At 33.6% G+C, this 21,977-nt stretch overlaps 1 protein-coding gene across 1 annotated transcript in view; it reads left to right on the top strand.

The window, feature by feature from the left end:
- Nucleotides 1-21,977, top strand: part of SPATA16 (spermatogenesis associated 16) — a 251,553-nt gene that overhangs the window by 89,231 nt on the left and 140,345 nt on the right. Inside the window, exon 3 of the mRNA XM_004038022.5 lies at nt 2,616-2,761. Coding sequence (XP_004038070.4) covers nt 2,616-2,761 — 146 coding nt within the window. The remainder of the gene's footprint in view (nt 1-2,615; nt 2,762-21,977) is intronic.

The raw sequence follows: 21,977 nt of genomic DNA, 5'->3' as shown, positions 1-21,977 counted from the left end.
ATTTTATGTGAAGAGGAGATTTGAGTAACATTTGAGGAAACAAAGGCTGACTTCATTTAAAGATAAAATTAACTGAGCCAAGCGCCGTGGCTCCTGCCTGTAATCCCAGCACTTTGGGAGACTGAGGCGAGCAGATTACTTGAGGTCAGGAGTTCGAGACCCAGCCTGGCCAACATGGTGAAACCCCATCTGTACTGAAAATACAAAAATTGGCCAGGCACGGTGGCTCACGCCTGTAATCCCAGCACTTTGGAGGCCAAGGTGGGTGGATCACAAGGTCAGAAGACCGAGGTCATCCTGGCAGACACGGTGAAACCCTGTCTCTACTAAAAATACAAAAAATTAGCCGGGCGTGGTGGCACTTGCCTGTAATCCCAGCTACTTGGGAGGCTGAGGCAGGAGAATCGCTTGAACCCGGGAGGCAGAGGTTGCTGTGAGGAGAGATTGCGCCACTACACTCCAGCCTGGGAGACAGAGCCAGACTCTGTCTTAAAAGAAAAGAAAAAGATAAAATTAATTGAGAAGATCTGGAATGTTAATATAAGATATGGATAAATAAAACTACATAATTACTACTAATTTTGTTTTCTATTTATTTGTGTTTTATAGTCATGTCATACAAAAATCTTCCTTTTGTGGAAAACTCTGTTTGGGTATTTCTGGATCCTGTGGGATCAGATTGGCAGAAGAAAGGAGATGCTGCCTCAAATTGCCATCTTCAAACTATCATGCTTTCTAAAATTATGTTTTAAAGCCTGTTTACAGCCACGCTGACACTTCTGAGGTCAGATTCTCTAGAATAATTACTAAATCTGGGTTAAATGTTTTATCTATGTTATCACCAATTTTATCAGGTGACCTTTTATGAAGCATCCAAATGTAGCACTGACTGAGGTCATTTCCAGTGTATCTTCCACAAATAGTCTTTGCTAATTTTTTTCAAAATTATTGAGAGTAGTGTTTTATGTATTCTGAGAGCCTTTACAAAACATGAGTAAAAGTGGACACTTTTCCAAAAAATTATTTGAGGGTGAAACCCCTACATTTTATCGTGTGTATATTATTACTACCAGAAAAGGGGTAATAGCTTAAATATCTAAATATTTATTATAATTAATAAGAAAAAGATTTACATGTCAATAGAAATAGGCAAGGAATAGGAAAGGGGTATTTATATAGAGCTAACAATAGACAAGATTTATGAAAAAATCCTAATCAATTCAAATTAAAATGTAAAGAGACCAACTTTGGCAGATAGTAGATGCTCAGTAAGTATTTTTTACTAAATGAAGAAAGTAACATATTTCATTCATCCAACTGATAAAGGGTTTTAAGAACAATATGAATCTCCAGGATTAATAAGATAGCCAAGCAAAAGAAAACAGCATTAGGTAACTACCAATTCAGACTGTGGATACTGAACATCTAGATTCTAGATTTATTTTTTAGCCTTTAGTCTTTTTTAGCCTTTGCTAAGAAAGTAAATGCATTTTAGAGCAGAATATAGCCACATTCAAATAACAAACTGCATTTAAAAACTGACAATAGCATTAATATAAATGGCAAAACCGTCTCAAGACTTAACCTATAAAAGAAAATTTATTTTAAACTATGTCATTTAAGCAAACAGGATTTAGAATACAATAAATTTTATACTGAAGGATATATAAATAAGTATTAACTGCAAATATTACTACCTCTGGCAAGAAAATTTCCCCCAGTATATGCATAGATGGAAGTAGAAAACAGCAAAAAGACGATATCCTGAATAAGGTCACTAAACATAGATAGGACTTCTTTTCCATCAGCCTTAATTTCAAGGAACAGTAGAAAACTCTGAGGGGAAAAAAAAGTGCTGATCTTCTCTTGTCATATTATTGACACTTCGTAATGTTTGGGGTTCTCCAGAAAAAAGTTAATTATTTTCTTTCTCTACAGTTTATCTATGATGCCCAGGAACCACTGACTTCCTGGAATTTTTATTAAGAATTCATATTCTTGCCATGTTTTTCAGATACTGTGTCCTCTGCCAATAAATTCTAATAAATTTTCACTTCTTTTCTTTCAATAACGTACTAGAGAATATGATTCAGACTCAAATTAATCACCGATCATGTTAATGGCTCCTAGGAGTTTACTTCCGATACCTCTTATTATATTAAATCAAACTTGATAGTGTGCTAGATCATTGCTCAGCTGGGTTTTCATAAAAGCACTGGTATTTAATATGATTTATGCCTGGCTTTCTGTTAATATCTTTGGTTATTGTGTGCTTTATTTTTAAAACAGACATTCTTAGCAACTGGCACTCCTTTAAAACCTATCATACTTTTGAAATATTTTACAGGAAGGATTTTACAGTAAAATGTGTCCCTTATTTTATATTATAGTCACTTAATAGTGAACAGGAACAATTTATTTAATTTATAATCAAAATATTAATATTTTACTTGTAGTTTGGAAAAAGCATCATACATACTTTTAACATATACGCAAAACATATAAGCAAGCATAAGCAAAATATATATAAATAAAACATACACATGTTTTGCTTATTTAAAAGATAAATTATATGAAAGATTATTAAGATGTTGAAAGTACTATATTTTTTAAAGCTTTGCAGCAAAGGAGCAGTTCTGGGAGAACCATTTGATGCACCTGCTGAAGATATAGCAAGCGTGGCAAGTTTCATTGAGACAAAGCTTGTTACCTGTTATCTACGGATGAGGAAACCAGATCTTGCCCTGAATCATGCACACAGGTAAAATCATATACTAATAAGTGCAAGTAAATGCTGTTCACGCTAGTGGAGGGTACTATCTGAGCTTGCCTGATCACCTTCCATTTTATTTCAATTTAAAGAAGAAACAAACATTTATTTACTGCTTGTTTTATGTCAAGTGAGGCAATCATGGAGACCACAAAAATCTCAAAACCTACTGGAAGAAATAGAGACACAAGAAACTATTCATAATGCAGGGCAAAACTAAAAGGCAGACAACTGCAGAAGCAAATTGCTGCGGGAAGAAACGAGGGAGAGAATAGGTAAGTAAGGGAGGTGGTATTGAAAGGTAAGAAGGATTGTCGAAATTGCAGTTGTGGAATGGTAGAAGGGAATTCTGACTGTGAAGTATGAGCCAAGACTTGAAAGTTCATGGCTTATTTGGTGATCACATTAGCTGATTCAAAGGATCCTTTGGACAGCTTTCCAAAGGTATGGAATACTTTTTATCTCTGTCCTTAAAATTTTCTTTTTTATATTTCTATCCTTCTTTAGAAGTATGTATCTGTGTGTCACTATATGACTTCCTAGAATCCCCACTGTTACCCAGGCCTGTCTTTTCTTCTATAAAAGTGTATCTCTCCTGTATTTTATGTTTTAGGGGTCTTTCTCTCATGGATAATAATCAGTTTTAATCTGCAGCAAAGATAAAGTGATTATATTATGCCTTTCAACAAACGCTTTCCTTGAAATTGTGATGTCTCTATCCCTCCCTGCCTGACTTTGAGCAATTTACCTAGAATTTTTGTGTTGCTCATTTTCTCATCTCACATCCTGTACTTCTTTTGGGTACAAATGGCAAACTAGTATCAATATGAACATATAATTCCTGCTTTCTTAATAACCAACTGGGGAACATGATTATCGCTTATATTAAGACTCATTTGTAAATGGGAGATTTATTAGTATGGTAAAAGTCATTTACAAACTCACATCCACTAGGATGTAAAAGTTGTTTCTACCCAAGATATTTCACAGCCCTAGTAGTGAACTTAAACTTGACCTCAAGAACCTACAGACAACAAAATCACTTTGAAATTCACAAGACAACCTGTTTGAAAGCCATTCTCCCTCTTAAGTAAACTACAAAACCTAGAGGCAGATTCCCTTTGACATTAAAAGAAAATTTTACTCCCTATATTATCTGGAAACATTTTATGAAACCATAGTTTTAAAAAAAAATCAAGATATATGGTCGGTCAAAGAATTTTGCTCTATTTCCATTTGAAAGAAGAAATATTGGAAAAGTAATGTGTATTTCAGTATGTCAAAATATTGCAACTTTTGGGCTATCTGGGTGATTTGTGGGAAAAATACTTGAAAACTATTTACAGACTAAAAAATATTTGATCATGCAAAAGCAAAGAACATAAATAAGTAAAAATTTTAAAAATAGAAAGGAACATTTGAAAGCTATTTATAGACTTCAAAATATTCAGAAAATCCATAGGCATACATAAACAATAATAAATTGAGATGCACTAAAAGTAATTATACCTCACCTTCTCCATGGTTATAATCACAAATAAAAAGGGCCACCTACATGGCCTACATTTCAAAAGAAATATTTCTTGGATATCAGATTATTTTGATGAATTTTTGAATCGCATTTAATAATAAAAGGGTTCCAAATGACATGGTCATGTCAAAATGTAATTAATTCAATGTTATTAAAAATAAGTAATAGTCTCTGGTAAACAAGAATTCAGTAAAAAAAAAAAAAAAAGTAATGAGAACGAAAGATCAAAAATTCCACTATAATCCAAGTGTAAGAACCACAAGATGCTGCAATTCCTGAGAATGCAAAGATCAGCTTCAGTAGGTTCACTATTTGGAATTAGAAATGTTCTGCTTTGAAAGTAAGAATGCTTTTTCAAGACCTTGAAAATTACCGAATTTAATGTGTACAACAGTGAATAGTAAAGTTATCTTTCCTATTACGTTACAATTACTTTTGTAAAATAATTTTTGCTGCTGTTCCTAAGTTGAACATTAAGTAAGAAATGTAAATCAATAAAGGTTAAACAGTCAATTTGTACAATTAATAATGCATCAAGTGAAATAAATCATTTTGCTGGTCTGGTCATAGTGCAGAACTGCATAAGTCAATACATATGATTTTAATATCAAAACATCTTGAAAGATCTTAGATTTTAAAACAGTCTGAAATATAGTCAACAAATGTATTTGATAAAATAAATTAATTAGGATATTTACTCTATAAATAGCTTACAACCATTAGTTATATACTCAATGCAGAATTCTGCTTTTGTATTATTATCACATTGTGAAAGTTGATACTAATCATGAATCAAAATTAAAATATTCCTTTTTTGCATTTATTTGCATTTGCTGAAGCATCTTCTCTTTAATTTTATGTAAATGTGAGGTCTACTGCATATTTTTAGGAGACTTGTTAACACAAAAATTAGCTTAAAAATCATCATGTAGTTTTGCTTCTATTGTTTTGCCATAGAGAAGACTATAAGAACCATAACTTTACGGTTTTAAGATCAACAGAGATACGTTTTGAAATTAATAAGCTAAGCACTGCCATTTAAACTAAAATAGTCAATGATACAAAGGCTCTGAAAACAACTATTATCAAAATGGCTCTTCTCTTTTATTCATAACATATCCAAAGTGGCACATATAAGTATTATTTTTTACTTCAACCAAAAGTAATGCTTAGACTCTCCTAATATATTGATTCTCTGCTCACTTCATCAAACCAGTGCCACTGTTTATCGGAAGGTTTTGGAACATTTCTAAAGACCGATTTGTAATTACTGCTTTCTTATCAAGATTAAAAATCCTCCTATGATTGTTTTCTTATTATATAAATATATTTTGATGTATACACTTGCAAAGATTTTAATGATACATATCACCTTTTATATATTCCCTACCTTTAGGGTTTTTTTAATTTTTATTGCAAAATTTTATTGCCACAAGGTGGCAGACAAGATGAAGTCTAAAGTACCAAATATGTAAGAAAAATCCCTATTTTAAAAATGATTTTATAATGGTAGTATCTACATTCATTCATTCATTTTAAAAAACTTATTAAATATTTCCACCAAGAGCCTATTCCTGTGCTAGGCAGTGGAGAGACAGTTATAAATAGAAAATACATGATGCTTATATACCAGCAGAAGTAGCAGAGTGTAAATAAATAAATAAATATTAGCATATATGTGAGATGAAGAGTATGATAAATGCTGTGAAGGAAATCAATATAAGTTATGTTGCAGAGGCAACATAGTATATTTAGTCAGACCACAACGTCTAGAATGTGACTGCCTAGGTTCAAATTATGACTGCTCCACTCACTAGACTGAATTTAATTTTCGAAAAAACTAGGTTATAATAGTACTTACTTCACAAGTACTATTTCACAAGGTTTTGTGAAAAATAATTATAAACCCATGAATTTTTTATTCTAACCGTGACACAGTTATTGGTACTGAATCTGCCTTCTTGCTGTAAACAACTGTAAAACTGGACAAAATATAAGAGGCAACGGCTTTCAGGCCTTGGACAATAGTCAGAGCAGGACTGTGATCCCTGAAAGAAGGAAAATACACAGGATGAGCCCCATAATCTTCTCAGCTTTTTGTTCGGTTTATTTTTCTGCCCTAGTTCAGGGACATGGATATCAAGTTAAACTGCAGTCTCACCAAACTGAAGAGGCCGAGATTAGAATAGCAAGGCTGCCAAGGAAGCTATAATGACAGGAAACATGGCCAAGAAAGAGGTAGCTGTGTGAAAGGGTTGAGAGACAGAAGTCTGCATGGGAATTTACTGTAAGTTCTTAGCCAAGGTCTGTGCCATGCATGTGAGGAAAGAGATTCCATACAGCAGAAATTGCCTGCCACAGAACTAAGTGCTAAATGGAAATACTTAGATGACCTGCAGTGCTTGGAAATGTTGGAGTATTAGGGTAAAGAGACCTCACTCAGCACCTCAGGTACTCAGTTGAGCCCCAGAAAGATCATACTATAATAGTAAGGACCATGACCTACCAAAAGGACCACATCTGAAGATTAAATTCAAAGACAAAATAGACCTGTCCTAACAAAAAATACAACTAAGCTTCACAAGAACAAGAGTATCTGCCATTGCATTCTCTCACAGGGGGAAAAAAACAAAAACAAAAAAACCTCAACATCTTAACATATTTTTCAGGAACTATGTCATAATCCAGATTCCCCACAAAGTCTCACCCAAAATATCCAGCATAAAGTTAAAAATTACCACACATGCAAAGAAGTAGGAAAATGAGACTTAAGAAAATAAGCAGTCCATAGAAATAGACTTCAAGATGTAGAACCAGATATAGATCTTCAAGACCCAGATGTAGAACTGGCAGACAAGGATTTCAACAAACCTATGAAAGTACGCTCAAGGATCTTAAGGTAAAAATAGTTGTAATGAGTGAAGAGATGAGAATCCCAACAAAGAAACAGAAGCTATGGGAAGAACCAAGTGGAGATTTAGCATAGATGAATAAAATATCTGACATTTAAAATGTACTAATTTATTATTTTAACATCAGTTTGGAGAATGCTAAAGAAAGGACTAGTGAAGTTGAAGACAAATCAATAGAAATTATCCACTATAAAGACAAGAGATAGACAATAAAAGATTTTTTAAAAATTAATCAATGGCTCAGTGACCTGTCCTCAGGGATAGTAACAAGAAATCTAACATACATGTAATTGAAGTCTCAGAGAAAGAAGAAAGAGAAAATAGGATATAAAAAATAATTTCTGGAAATTTTCCATTTTGGTTAAAAACAAAAAAGAAAACCCAGTAAGCCTCAGCAGGAGAGGCTGATTCAAAGACGATCGCATCTAGGAACATCATAATCAAACTGATGAAAACCCAAGATGAAGAGAAAATATTAAAGGCAGCCAAAGAAAAACAACGCATTACACAGGAGGAACAATGATACAAATCACTGGTAACTCTTAATCAGAAATATGGATGCCAAAATACAATGGAAAGACAACTTTAAAGTGCCGAAAGCAAAATTTAAGCTAGAATTTGATTTTCAGCAAGTAAAATGAAAATATTTTCATATAAATAAAAGTTAAAAAATTAATCTTTACCAGATCTGCACTTTGAGAATAATAAAGGGAAATGTAGAAAATGGCAATAGATTGAAACTTGTAGGAAATGGCAATAGATTGAAACTTGTAAGAAATGGCAATAGATTGAAACTTGAACTACAAAAAAGAAAGAAGAGTACCAGAGGTGATAAATGGTAAATATAAAAGACTATTATATGAAAATGATAAATGGTAAATATAAAAGTACCAGAAGTGATAAATGGTAAGTATAAAAGACTGTATTTTCTTTTCAAAATGTCCTTAAAGATAAATGTTTAAACAGAAAATGATAGCATTTTTATTATATTAACTAAATTAAAAATAATAATAAGATTACACATGCCAATGTAAAATATTTGACTACAATATCACAAAGGCCTGTGGGTGGGAGAACAAATGGAATTTTACTATAGTAAGGCTTTTTTACATGAAATGGTACAATATTAACTGTAAATAGACTATGATAAAGATGCAAATGATTAAAAATATAAAAATTATAACTAGAAAGCCAATAATTGACTTAAAATTAATTACTAATGAATATTTAATTAACTGAAAATAAGTCAAGAAAGGAGGAAGAAAAGAACAAAAAATAGATGAGATACTGGAAAACAGAAGCATGACGGCAGAGTTCAATCAAACTACGTCAGTAATTACATCAAACATACGTACATTGATTGAAAATTCCAGTTAAAAGGCAGAGACCATCAGTCTGGATTACATTGCAAGGCTCAACTAAATGCTATCTATATAAAGCATACATTGAAAGTAAGAAAATGAAAAATGATACACTATACAATAAACATAAAAGTGTATTTTTAATGCTTAATTTTGCTGTGTTATTACCAAAGTAGATTTTAAGAGAAGGTGTACTACTAGAGATGCAAATAAGACTCAATTAAAATTTCAAAAATTTTAAAACCTTATAGAGCTTGTTCTCTAACCATAATGTAATTAAATTAGAAATCAATTTAAGAGTAAGACACCTAGAAAACCCCTCCAAATACTTGGAAATTAAACCATACACATCTAAGTAACTCATGGATCAAAACATAAGAAAATTAAACAAAGGCATAGATTTGAATTCCTGCTTTATCAGTTACTAGCTTTGACTTTCATAATTAACTTCCCTTGGCCTCTGTTTTCTCTTCTTTAAATACAAGTAAAATGCTCAAAAGCATCCCTGAATCTCAAAATATATCAGGTTTGTGTTTTATTGTAATCCCACCACCAATAACAAATACAGGTAATTTTCAATGGTAATAGAAATAAGCTCTATATTTTCATAAAGGAGACTATTATTTTTAAAATGCCTTTCTGCCTGTAATGCCAACACTTTGGGAGGCCAAGGGGGGTGGATCGCCTGAGGTCAGGAGTTCAAGACCAGACTGCCAAAAATGGTGAAACCCCATCTCTACTAAAAATACAAAATTAGCTGGGTGTGGTGGCACACACCTGTAACAGTCCCAGCTACTTGGGCGGCTGAGACAGGAGAATCACTTGAACCCGGGAGGGAGAGGCCACAGTGAACCAAGATGACACCACTGCACTCCAGCCTGGGCAAGACAGAGTGAGACTCTGTCTCAAAAAATAATAATAAATTAATAAATAAAATACCCTTCTGAACATAACATACTCAATAAAGTAGACAATTGGAAATCTTCTATGAAAATACAGCTTTTGGGGTGTTATCAATCACAGTTTCGGGGATAATTATGATCAAAGGTGATATTCGCTTAAAGCATTACAGATACCCATGAGTTTTAGAATGAATTGATTCATAATAGAAGTAATAGGAATTTTGCAAATTTCTTGCAGATATCAAGAAATGAGATATTTTAAATACAATACCCTCTTCTTTTTTTTATTTCTATACTTTAAGTTTTAGGGTACATGTGCACAATGTGCAGGTTAGTTACATATGTATACATGCGCCATGTTGGTGTGCTGCACCCATTAACTTGTCATTTAACATTAGGTATATCTCCTAATGCTATCCCTCCCCTGCCCCAATCCCGCAACAGCCCCGGTGTGTGATGTTCCCCTCTCTTCTTTACCAGAACTGAGGGTTTAAAATTTGGCCACTAAATGTAACACATCAACAACATTAGATAAAATAATTGCCATGATCTCGGATGAACTTAAACAAAACTACAATACTATAGTAAAATAATAGGGAACATTGCGGGTGCCAGAAACCATTGCTGGTGCCAGTTTTTTGATACGAACAAATATATAGGCTACTAAGTATTAGTGTTGTTACTGCTTCTAGGGCATAATAATTGGGAACACAAAAGGAAAGGATGTAATCTTGCCTGCATATATCTCTTAACACCTCACAATGTCTTGCTTTGGGAAAACATATGGGTGGTTGTTCTGATGATATTGCCATTCATTTCTGAAAGATATTACATTATCCATACTCATTTTCATCAACTCTTAAAAGAAAGGCTCAACGAAGAGAATGTTTCTTCCTACTTACTTCCTTCTGTGATTCATAGATTACTGATTGTTTCTTCCAATTAAATAAGCAAACAGTCTGTGTATGTGCTCATGTGTGCATGAGTTTATGTTTGTATGGGCTTGCCAGTGTGAAGAAAATAAAAGGAAATCCTGGCATTGCTATTTTAAAGATATCTGGTTGGTCTTTTTGCAAGTTAGGCAGTTTGCCTCCTTGAGAAGTCAGGAGAAATAAAAATGCTATATGGATCATTAGTACTTTATGTCTCTTGCTATTGTATTCCCCCCAAAATAAATCCACCTATAAAAATATGCTTCCTCTGAAGATCACATTAAATATTCCAACTCATTCTTGAAACCCTAAAAAAAATATATAAAGGATGCTAATTTTTGTGAAATGGCAAAGATTACACTTCCTTTGTTTCTACTGTAGGAAACAACTATTATACAACACCTTTCTGCAGTGCAAAGTTGACTACATTAAGAAATAGTTCTCAAGCAGGAACAAGAACAAGCATTCATTGAACACCCACCGTGTGGCAGGTGGAAACTGGGCCCTTTATAAGCTATCTCACTTAGTTCTCCACTAACTTCCTGAGAAGGTTTTCTTATTACCATTTCCCTGGCAAATAAACTACATCCCAGCAAACCTATGGCATGGCATTACGGTCATTATTCTTCCTCCAAAAATTCTAGCTGTCATGTCATTTCATCCTGAAAATGATGAAAATCATACCATCTTTAAAATCTGGAGGACTTCTCTTGCAGGTTATGGTAGCATTGAGAAATACTAGACATTGTCTTTGAAATCATAGAACCCAGATCCAGCTACCACTTCACTCACGGGGTTGTAAAGCCTTGCTTTCCTCATGTGTGATTTGTGAATAATAACATTTAGCAAGTCTATTTTACAATATTGACACAACACAACTTTTAAATCACAAGACTCTACTAAAATACGTCCACTTTCCTACCGTCTCTTACACCTGAAATCCTCCCTTTTCTTTGTGATTGTCATATGAATTAATAAAATAGCCTTGCAGGGTAAATACATAGCCTTATTTGTATAAAAAGTAAGAAAAATGATAATGAAGATTAAAGCAAATAAATTCCAGAAAATAATTAAATATAGCTGTATATTATCCAAATAAAAATGGCTAAGTTTCTAAGGGTCATCATTTGTTTCTCTTAGTATGAACACAAGAAACAGGATCCAGATGGCTAAGACATCTTATTAGAGGTTTCTTTACTAAAGAAGAAAAGGAGGAGGAAGAAGAGAAGAAGGAGGTGGGGGGCTGGAGGAGGAAGACAACCATGACTACGTACAATAAGAGAGGAAAATGTAAAGACATAGCAAAGACAGAGAAAAACAGATTAGGCCCCTCTTGAGCTTTTAATCATAGGCATGTTCTGAAGGTGGATCAGATTCCCTGAGGAGCCTTCCAAATTGCAAAAGATGTGATAAAGGGATCACACTCTGTTTATATTAAATACACTCACCACCTTTTAAATGCATATGTTGATCATTTTTTCATAACAGAGCTTGCAATTATTAATTAAAATAGCTCTGCATACAACACTCCTGTATTGCCTCTATGACACTTTGCCATGCCTCCCACAGCTCTTCACCCAGACATTTTATCTTCTACCCTTATATTCAAGTTGATAGCAGTTTAGTTTATAATCATCTTGCTTGATGTTTTCTTTCTCATCTTAGCTTTCACTCTTTCTCTTCTTAAAATTTAACCTCATCTTATCCCTGAGGTCGGTGGCCACTTGGCATTTATTGTTCCCATTTATTCATGAATATGAAAATAGTTTATAAATGAGGAAACAATATATGAGCATAATGGAGTGGTATTTTTATGAAACAATGCATCTGTTGTTGGGAGACTCTCTTCAGAATGTGAATCTACTAGTTATTATTGATTTGTTGTTTGCTTTTGATTTCCATGTGGTCTTTGGAAAACAGATTAGGGTGTGCTCCCATGCTGAGGACTGCCTTTGGGAGATGTTCATTTTGACACTTGAAGCTGGCAAGAAGGCTGCATAGGTACTCCTTGTAGGTGGGTTTATTCATATTATTTTAAGATGATTCTTTGATATTTGTTTTTTACTTTCTAATATATCAGTTCTAAAATCCATTCTAATGAGTTAAACAAGTCATTTAGGCTTTTCTGCAACCTCTTCCTCTGTAATTCTCACTGGGGCATTAAAAGCATTCATGTACTTCGGATTTTAAAAGTTCTAACACATGTAAGTGGTGTGTCCTGGGGTTTAAAAAAAAAAAAGTTCTAGATTGTCAAGGATTAACTCTATAATTACAAATAAAGAGAGAAGTTGTAAGATTCCTTGTACTGTAGGCAAACAAACTTCAGAAATCAAAGGCCTGAATTTGAATCCTTGCAAAACTGCTGGCTAGCCTTGACTTTCTCAAGTCACATAATTGCCCTTAGCCTCAATTTCTAGATTTCTAAACATAAGTTCATGACAATATCTTCCTCAACACTTGTGAAAGGTGTCAAATGATATTACAGATGTGAAAATGTTTTGCAAATGGAAAATTTCTGTGCAAATTTCAGCCTTAATGTCACCCTTGTGACATTTCAAACACCTCAAGTGACCAGCCTGAAATTTTACGAGTCTAGAATTCACAAACTTCTTTTCCTGAGCACATTTGCTCGATTTAGCACAGTGAATGGCTGGTCTATTTAATGCTTATCAACAAGGAGAAAACTATTTTGATGGTCCCCATGGGGACATGTCTGTTTTTAGCCTCCCAATTTGTTGCCTCTACGTGCAAAAAGATTTCCAGACAAGTGGTGAAAAACTGAAATAGGTAAGGACCAACACTAAAACTGAGAAATTCTAGGGAAACATAGAGAGCTGATGAATACTAGATATCCAAAAATATTTTAAAAGATTAGCTTAGAAGAAAACTGGAAGACTATCCACATTTCCAAATTTAACCAGCACAATTTTAAAGAACTAAGGCTCATTCCCACTGAATCGGCCTCACCCAGGCTATACTGTAAAACTGATGTTTGTGTCTTGTTCTCAAGGCAACTTCCCTCAATGTTTTGTTGCCCTAATGGTCTTTTCTGGGACACTTGGCTTGGAGAAGTCACTATATAGGGTATTACATACAAGGTTACAAGTAGCAAGAGACAAACCAGTTTTTATTGGAGGAGATAAAAAAAAGACTCAGATGCCAACCCCTACTCATTTTATAACTCTTGCCAGCCTATGCCTGATATTTAAAATTTTCTTTCTACTTCCTTTCCAGATAGAAATCTCTTGTTGAGTATGCATGACTCACTCTCACTCCAGTACTTTACCTTTGAAGAGCTGATGACCTTACAAACAGATACCACTCTGCTATCCCTTTGACTTTTCACATTTCAAGAATGTGTATTTTATGGATATGGATATTTTTTAGGATATTCCATACATATTCTACATTACTGACAACATAGCATTAGCCTTAACAGGCATTTTGCAAATCCTGTGGCTATACTGTTATTGCTGTACTTCCTTAAACCATTCCTCATTTTCTTTTCTGTTGCTATGACAAGAATTCTTCATATTCATCCTCTCTTGGGCCTGTGACCTTTTCTCATTTCTTGTTGAAGTCTGAAGAGCAGCCATATGTTAAGCTATAACACCTTTAGTTTGAGAAGAAATGTCTCCTTGGTGGCACTGTCTATAACTTTGCTCACAGGTTATAGATATGACATACACCTTTCTTATGACTCTTCCTCACTGGGGAAAATGCAGACCATGTACCTTTCCTGGCTCACCTAGGCAAAATAATTTTACAATTGGATAGAAATGTTCTTATGTTATTACCAGTTATTAAGCTTTTACTAGCAAATATGACTTTGACACAGAAGACAGTTGAATTCAAAGCAGTGTTTGATTTTTGAGTGCTTAACAATGAGAAATTAGCAGATGAAAGAAATATATACTTCACTCTGCATTTAACCTTATCATTTTGCTTTGTTTTTAGACTTCTAGTTCCTATAAGCTTTCCTTGTGGAATCTGTTCAACACATACAGGCTCTGGGAAAGTAGTTCTTGGTTTTTTGTGGAAAGAAAATAATGTGAAATAACATCGAGAAGTCACATGTAGTACCCAAAAAAGGCAGAGAGGGTATTTTAGTCTTAGGAAGGAGGGCAAAAGGATGGTGTAATATAATGCAAATTATCCAACAAGCATGTTCCATGTGCTTCTTCATCTTCATTCTTGTAGTTACAGCCTTCATCCAAATTTTGACTATTTACTTGTATAGTGATCCTCAAACTTTGAGGATTTTACCATATTTTTAAACATTATATAATTTTATATTTTAACGTCGTTACATTTTTAAACATTATTAAAGATCCCAAAGGGTTTTTGCTTATGTGAGTCTCATCTATAAATATCTGCCATATAGAAATGACAACTTAGAAATTAAAACATATTTATTTACTCACTCACTTCAAAATGATAATCCCATTACATGTTAAATATTTTATGAAAAAATAACCATGCAATATTTTTAAACATGCATGAAAGCAGTAACATTGACATTTTGCAAGAGTGATTTCATAAAAGAAAGCTGAGTTCTCATATCTGATCCTGCATTCAATCTATTATAATACGGTTGACTTATATGAACAAAATTCAATGTCACACAAGGTATGCAGCTAGAAAATGAAAGATAATTTGAATAGTCTTTTCAGATAATCTTGAATATTCTTTGATACTACACCAAGACTTGACAAGTAGTAGTTTCTTAATGATTAATTGCAATATGGATTCTGAAACCATATCAATCAATGTTGTACTCTGTAACATTAAAAGCCATTAGTTCATCTTATACTTTGATTGGATTGTTTATCCATTCATGAGTTAGTAATATTACCTGTTGGTCATTTAGAAAATATGCAGATTTCCAAATGTTGACACATTTCATTATGCAAAACCAAATTTTTAAATTGCAGTCGTTAATATCACCGACCTCATCAGAAAAGTCTTAAAGCACTGGGTGACTGTCAAGCTCGCAGTGACAGATATAAGTTTTCCAAAATACTAATTTTTGCTTGAAAACTCAAAATTTTATCACTAGCAATATATACTGTCAGTTGTGTTCCTTTAAGTGACAGGCACACATTTCATTTTTTAGAAAATGTCTGCCAAATTTCAAGTCTGATAATCATAATTTGTTAGTCATTCTTCCAAGTAAAATATAGTGTTCCATAGAAACAGTGGCTAAGTCAGCTCACAAATGTAAACAATGGCACAAGTGCAGAAGTGCTTTTCCCCAAGACAGCTATTATATTTTGGTATGCAGAAGAAGTGCTTGATGCATACTTCTTACATCATCCTACCAAATGTTAAAGAGACATGTACTCAAGGATTGAAATTTATTAAAAAAAAAAAAAATAGAGGCTGAGTGTCCATAATGGTGAAGAATACACTCAGTGAACCACAGAACAGTTTGGTATCACCTGTTTGCTTCCTGCAAAGAAGCCAGCTGTTTTCCCTACCATGCTTTTGCAACATTGGTGCAAATGTCAATACAGTGAAAAGGGAAAATAATTTCTTAATATTATTATGAAAATTGACCTCATGAGCCCCCTGAAAATGTCAAGGAACCTATAGAAAATTTGCAGGCTGCACGTTGAGAACCACTCTACTTTTTCACAGCATCCTTGGCATTCTCCCAGCATTTGGATTTTTCATCAGAATAGTTGCAATAGTTGTCTTCTTTAAAAGTGTTTCCATTATGTGCTTTCTTAGTAATCCCTGAAGCATTAGTAGTTTCTTTCATAAAATTAAAAATCCTTTCACTATTGAACAGCCCTTAATAGACTCCCACCTTCCCCAATGATCAATTTATTGCTTTAGCCAAGCTAATTTACAGGGCGGTTGTTAATATGGCTTACCATCCTCTATCACCAAGTCATTTCTGAGACACTCTCCCAGTTTGAATTTTCTACCTTCCTTCCTTTGATGTGACTATTTCAAAGGCAGCTCAAAACTCACTTTCTTCGGATTTCTTTCCAGATTAGCCCTTTTTAAGTTTTAAATTGTCCTATCATTGCAAATCCCCTTCCTAAACCTTTTATTTTTCCATCTCCCTTGCAAGCATCGCACAATTTAACTGTTTCAAGTTTTGATGTGTTGATTACTGGTTATGTATGTATTTTTATTATTTCTCTCAACTAGGTTAACACTTAGTTGAGGGCTAGTCAGTTAGTATCCAATGTAGCATTTTCAACAAACACAACACAATATATGCTGTTATCATTATATTCACAGAAATGGCAGCACTACTAAAAATATCTGGAAAGCGTATTCTTTCCAAAGTAATGTGCTGTGACACTCTATTTGGTGCAAGTCACAACAGGTTGAGACTCAATACAGCAAGCCAAAGAAGACAGAATGTCAAAATGAGAGATTTAATAATCGGTGTCAATAAAGAAAGGAGTGTGTATCACAAAGAAAAACCATTAACACATTCATTTATAATATTACTAATTAGTAGATTTCCTTAATGGGAATCACTTAAAGAAACGGTAACTTGATCTATAACTAAACATTGAATCCAGTATTGAGATAATTCCCATATCAAAGTCCATATCCAATTCAAATTTTGACTTTAAACTTGCAAACTATACTATATAACCTGGTGGTTTAGCTGGGCTGGTCATTATCTACATAAACACAATGTCCATCGTGGAACTCCCATTAATTCTGTTAATTTAGCAAAGGAAAATCAGAGACAATATTTAGAAGTCCTACAATGTCATAAAGCATAGGAATAACAATCAATATTTCTCTTTTGGTAAAAGGGCTACAAAGGGCTTAAGTAGGTAAAATATTGTTATCTGGATGTAATTTAATACTTCCACAAATCAAAAAATTATGATGTCAATATGAGTAATTTTAATACCTGATAGACAAATTGTTTTGATTTTTCTGTCAAACTTCCCTCTAATTCTAAGACTCTAACATCAAAAATCCCTCTAATTTTCAGACTCTAAAAGAAATAAGGATATGATTTTATTATCCAATAAAATTACATAATGGAATTCAGTATACTATATTTCAGTTCATTTTAAAATTTCTTGTGTAATTTGCTATTTGAGGGCAGCATAAAAAATAATAGAATGCAGACAAACACTTATTTCCATACAATAAGGCTACTCAAAATATTAGTTTAAGTATGTATTTACCTTTCTGGCTCTTTTCTTTAAAACCTGAACAGTGGCTGGAACATGGTTTACACTCAAAAATTATCGCTGAATGAATCATAAGTAATTTCCAATAGGTAGAACAGAGGGAAGTTTACTCATTGTACCTTTCAAAGTAATCATTCTAAAATACATCTCGGCCAGACACGGCAGCTCATTCCTGTAATCCCAGCTCTTTGGGAGGCTGAGGCAGACAGATCACTTGAGATCAGGAGTTCAAGATCAGCCTGGCCAACATAGTGAAACCCCGTCTGTACTAAAAATACAAAAATTAGCCAGGCGTGGTGGTGCACACCTGTAGTCCCAGCTACCTGGGAGGCTGAGGCAGGAGAATCGCTTGAACTTGGGAGGCAGAGGTTGCAGAGAGCCAAGATAATGCCACTGCACTTCAGCCTGGGTGTCAGAGTGAGACGCCGTCCCCCCCTAAAAACTAAAATAAAATAAAATAAAATAAACCTCACCCAAGTAACACAGCGAATGGAAAAAAAACATGTGAAACTCAACACACTGCTCTTGAACCACCATCACCAATCCTCCACCCTCCCCTCCAGTATTAGACAGACAGATGTGTAGGGCCTTACATCTACATCTTTGGTTTCTGAACCTTGATAGCTTTTCTACAAGAGAGGTGATAGCTGATATTTTGGTTCACAGACTCCAAAGGAAAGATAATAGGGTCAACACTGTATTATTTTTTAAGAGAAAATGTCAAGAACGAAAAATGAAAATGTCAAAAGATAGGTTGATATACTGTATTACTTAAAGACTATTTTGTTGGGAGAACTGACCAAGTGATTTACTAACAGCTTTTACCAGACAGACTCGGGATTACAATGTAGATGAAAAAATAAATGGGAATTTATTTCACGTTCACTCTATCCAGGCATTTGACAGATGAAAGAAAAAATGGAAAGACACAATTACAGTCTACAAAGATGAGGATCTTTTTTCAGATTTTCAAATTATAAAAAAAATTTTTTTTCTTGGGAATTGTTTTCAAATGCCCTACTTATCTATCTCTACACTGATATTATTACATTAACTGCCTTTTGTTCCTGATCACATCTGCCTAAGGTAGAAACTGTAAGATTGTGTACATTTGATGTTCAATTGGGATACAGGCACAAAAGTTGGTGGAGAGTGATCCTTGATATATTCAGGTCACAAGAGATGTAGATCTCATTCATGAACCTTAGATATGATTAGGTTCTCTGGAGGCTCTTGAGGAAATGTTGTTCAGCCACTTTATTAACATTGCTTTATTCTGTAAACATTTATTGACTGCCTATTATGTGCCAGGCATTTACTTAGGTGCTGAATATATAAAGGTGAATGATAATGGTGAGTATTACTTCCCATTATGGAGAAGTCTGCGGTGGATAAAGAGTAATTAACTGAGTAAGAAAGTCGAAGAAATGTAGAAAAAAATAAATGTTCTCTATTGCTCAAGAAGGCATTTCACTGCATGCCTCTAAAGATCCAGTAATCATACCTATTTTTGATGGTTATTTGATGCATGTTAACTGATAATACTCCTTTGGATGAAGAACATGGAAGGCTTGAAGGCCTAGGCGACTCCCTTCTAAAAGTTCTTATTTTTTGGTATAGATGATCCATTAAATGTATTATTTGAATCCCCCACTGTATAATTATAAATTCTGTCTTCCTAAACAAGGTAATGTCATACTCAAATTTTAGAGTAAAATATACTTAAACATAGATCCTGATGATTTTTAATGTGTTTTCATTACTAGCTCTATAAAGAAGATAGACCATATAACATTTCTTTCTGACTATATATTTTTCAGTGTTGTGACAATATAGCAAATTCTTTTAAGTAATTATTTCATAAATTATTTGTCATGTCAAGAAATAGGTGTTTGTTGTTCACTTGAGATAATTCAATAATTTAATATTTTTCACATTTAATTAGTTGCAGAATTAATTGTAATTTTGGGGGTAAAACATGAAAGACAATATTTGAGTTGTTTTCTGTTTGACTTCTCAAAACCTCATTTTCTTCTGCTGTGCCACATACATGCTGAGATCTCAAGTAATATTTGAGAATGATTTCTTGTTGTTATTTCTCTGAAGTTAGGTTTTACTTTCATGCTTTTGCAAAAACATACTCTGCTAGTGTTTTGGCAGAGCTATATGCTTTGTTTGACAATAATCTACAGTAATTTTCTTATTTCAAAATCCAATGCCTTTATTTATAATTTTATGGTCTAATACTTTGTAAAGCAGTTCTTTTTCTCCAATGTAAATTAAATTGGGTTATTCCATTTTTCTATCTCGATTATCTATTGAAGATATTTAAACTGACTGCATGAACTTTTTAATTCTTTTCAATAAGCAGAGGACTATTATACTTTATTTTAGTTTTAATTTAATTCTAATGATCAATCTTTTGTAGCAAGTCAATTGACTAAATAAGACAAAACCACTAAGATTCACTGAATCTGTATAGTGACAGCACTGTTGCATAAGTTTTCTTTCTATTCTCATTTTTTACCTACCCCAGAATTTAAGTTACTAGATTGAGATTTAGTACTATGCCAACAGCCCATGTTGAAAGACTCTCTAAGAAGCAACAATATGGAACACTCGCTGATTTTTCTGTAAATCTGTTACTGAGAACACAGATTGTTACATTATAGGGCATCTTTGGATAAGCTCATCTTTCTGATTGTAGGCCAAGAAATACTTGAGTTGAACAATTGCTTGTTTAATACTGGCTATGCGACCCTCTTTTCATTAGCTACCAGCAAATTTAGATGTGTAGTCATTTCAATCAAACTTTTAGGATCTTAAGATATAATATTTGTGCACTAACCTCATCCAGGCTTCACCTTAACTCTCCCTACTTTTAATCTTGCTTCCACATTCAGTTATTTTTGTCGTCGTTTTAACTGTGGTAAAATATACATAACATAAAATGTACGATCTTATCCAGTGTTAAGTGTACAGTTCAATTGTGTTAAGTACTTTCACGTTGTGCAGGCAATCTCCAGAACTCTTCTAATCTTGCAAAACTAAAAGTCTATGCCCATTAAATAACAAATCCCTGTTCCCCTTTCCTCCTGTCCCCTGGCAATCACCATTCTGCTTCCTGTCCCCATAAATTTGACTACTCCAGGTACATCAATGAAAATGGAAACATACAGTATTTCTCTCTTTGTGTCTGGCTTATTTCACAAAGTATAATGTCTGAAGTGCATTCATGTTGTAGCATGTGTCCTAATTTCCTTGCTTTTTAAGGCTGAAGAGTATTCCATTGTATGTTAGATACCATGTTTTGTTAATCCATTCATCCATCAATGGACGTTGGGTTGCTTCTACCTTTTGATTATTTTGAATAATGCTGCTTTGAACATGAGGATACAAATATTTCCTGGAGACTCTGATTTCAATTATTTTAGGTATATACACAGGAGTGGAATTGCTGGATCATGTAGTAATTATATTTTTTAACTTTTTGAGGAACTTCCATACTTTGTTCTATAGTGGGTGCATCATTTTACAATCCCACAAACAGTGCACAAGCATTCTAATTTCTCCACATCCTTGCCAACACTTTTTTATTTCTGATTTTTTATAGTAGCTATTCTAATGGGTGTGAGATGGTATCTCATTGTGGTTTTGGTTTGAATTTCCCTAACAATTAGTGATGTAAACATCTTTTCATATGCTTATTGGCCCTTGGTATATCATCTTTGGAAAAATGTCTATTAAAGTTCTTTGTCCATTTTTAGCAGGGTTGCCTTTTAAATTGTTGTTAACTCAAAGGAGTTTCTTATATATTCTGGATATCAACCCTGTAACAGATATAAGATTTGCAAATATTTTCTCCCATTCTGTGGGCTGCTGTGTTACTCTGTTTATATTGTCCTTTGATGAACAGAAGTTTTTAATTTTGATACAGTCCGATTTGTTTATTTTTATTTGTTTCCTGTGAGTTATTTTTACTTTCATTTAACTTCATAAGTATTTTATAAGCTACCTTAATCCCTTCCTAGGACAGAATATAGATAGGTAGGTAGGTGGGTAGATAGATAGATAGATAGATAGATAGATAGATAGATAGATAGATAGTAAAGTAACCACTCTGTCTTCAATATTAGGCATCCTGTCACTTACCTGTGATATCTTAATTTTCCCATTGTTATGAATGCTTTTCAAATTTTTTAATGGCATGAATATAACAAATAGATCTTACACATCTGAACAAAAGCTATCCATAATTTCTGAATGTGGTGGCATGCACCTGTGGTCCCAGCTACTAAGGTTGAGGCTGCAGTAAACCATGATCACACCATTACACTCTAGCCTTGGCAACAGAGCAAAGCCCTGTATAAAAATAAAAATAAAAATCTATC

This window comes from Gorilla gorilla, chromosome 2, assembly GCF_029281585.2.
Source record: "Gorilla gorilla gorilla isolate KB3781 chromosome 2, NHGRI_mGorGor1-v2.1_pri, whole genome shotgun sequence".
Lineage (NCBI taxonomy): Eukaryota > Metazoa > Chordata > Mammalia > Primates > Hominidae > Gorilla > Gorilla gorilla.
Note: the sequence above shows the minus strand (reverse complement) of the source record. Positions and strands in the feature narration are given on the sequence as shown.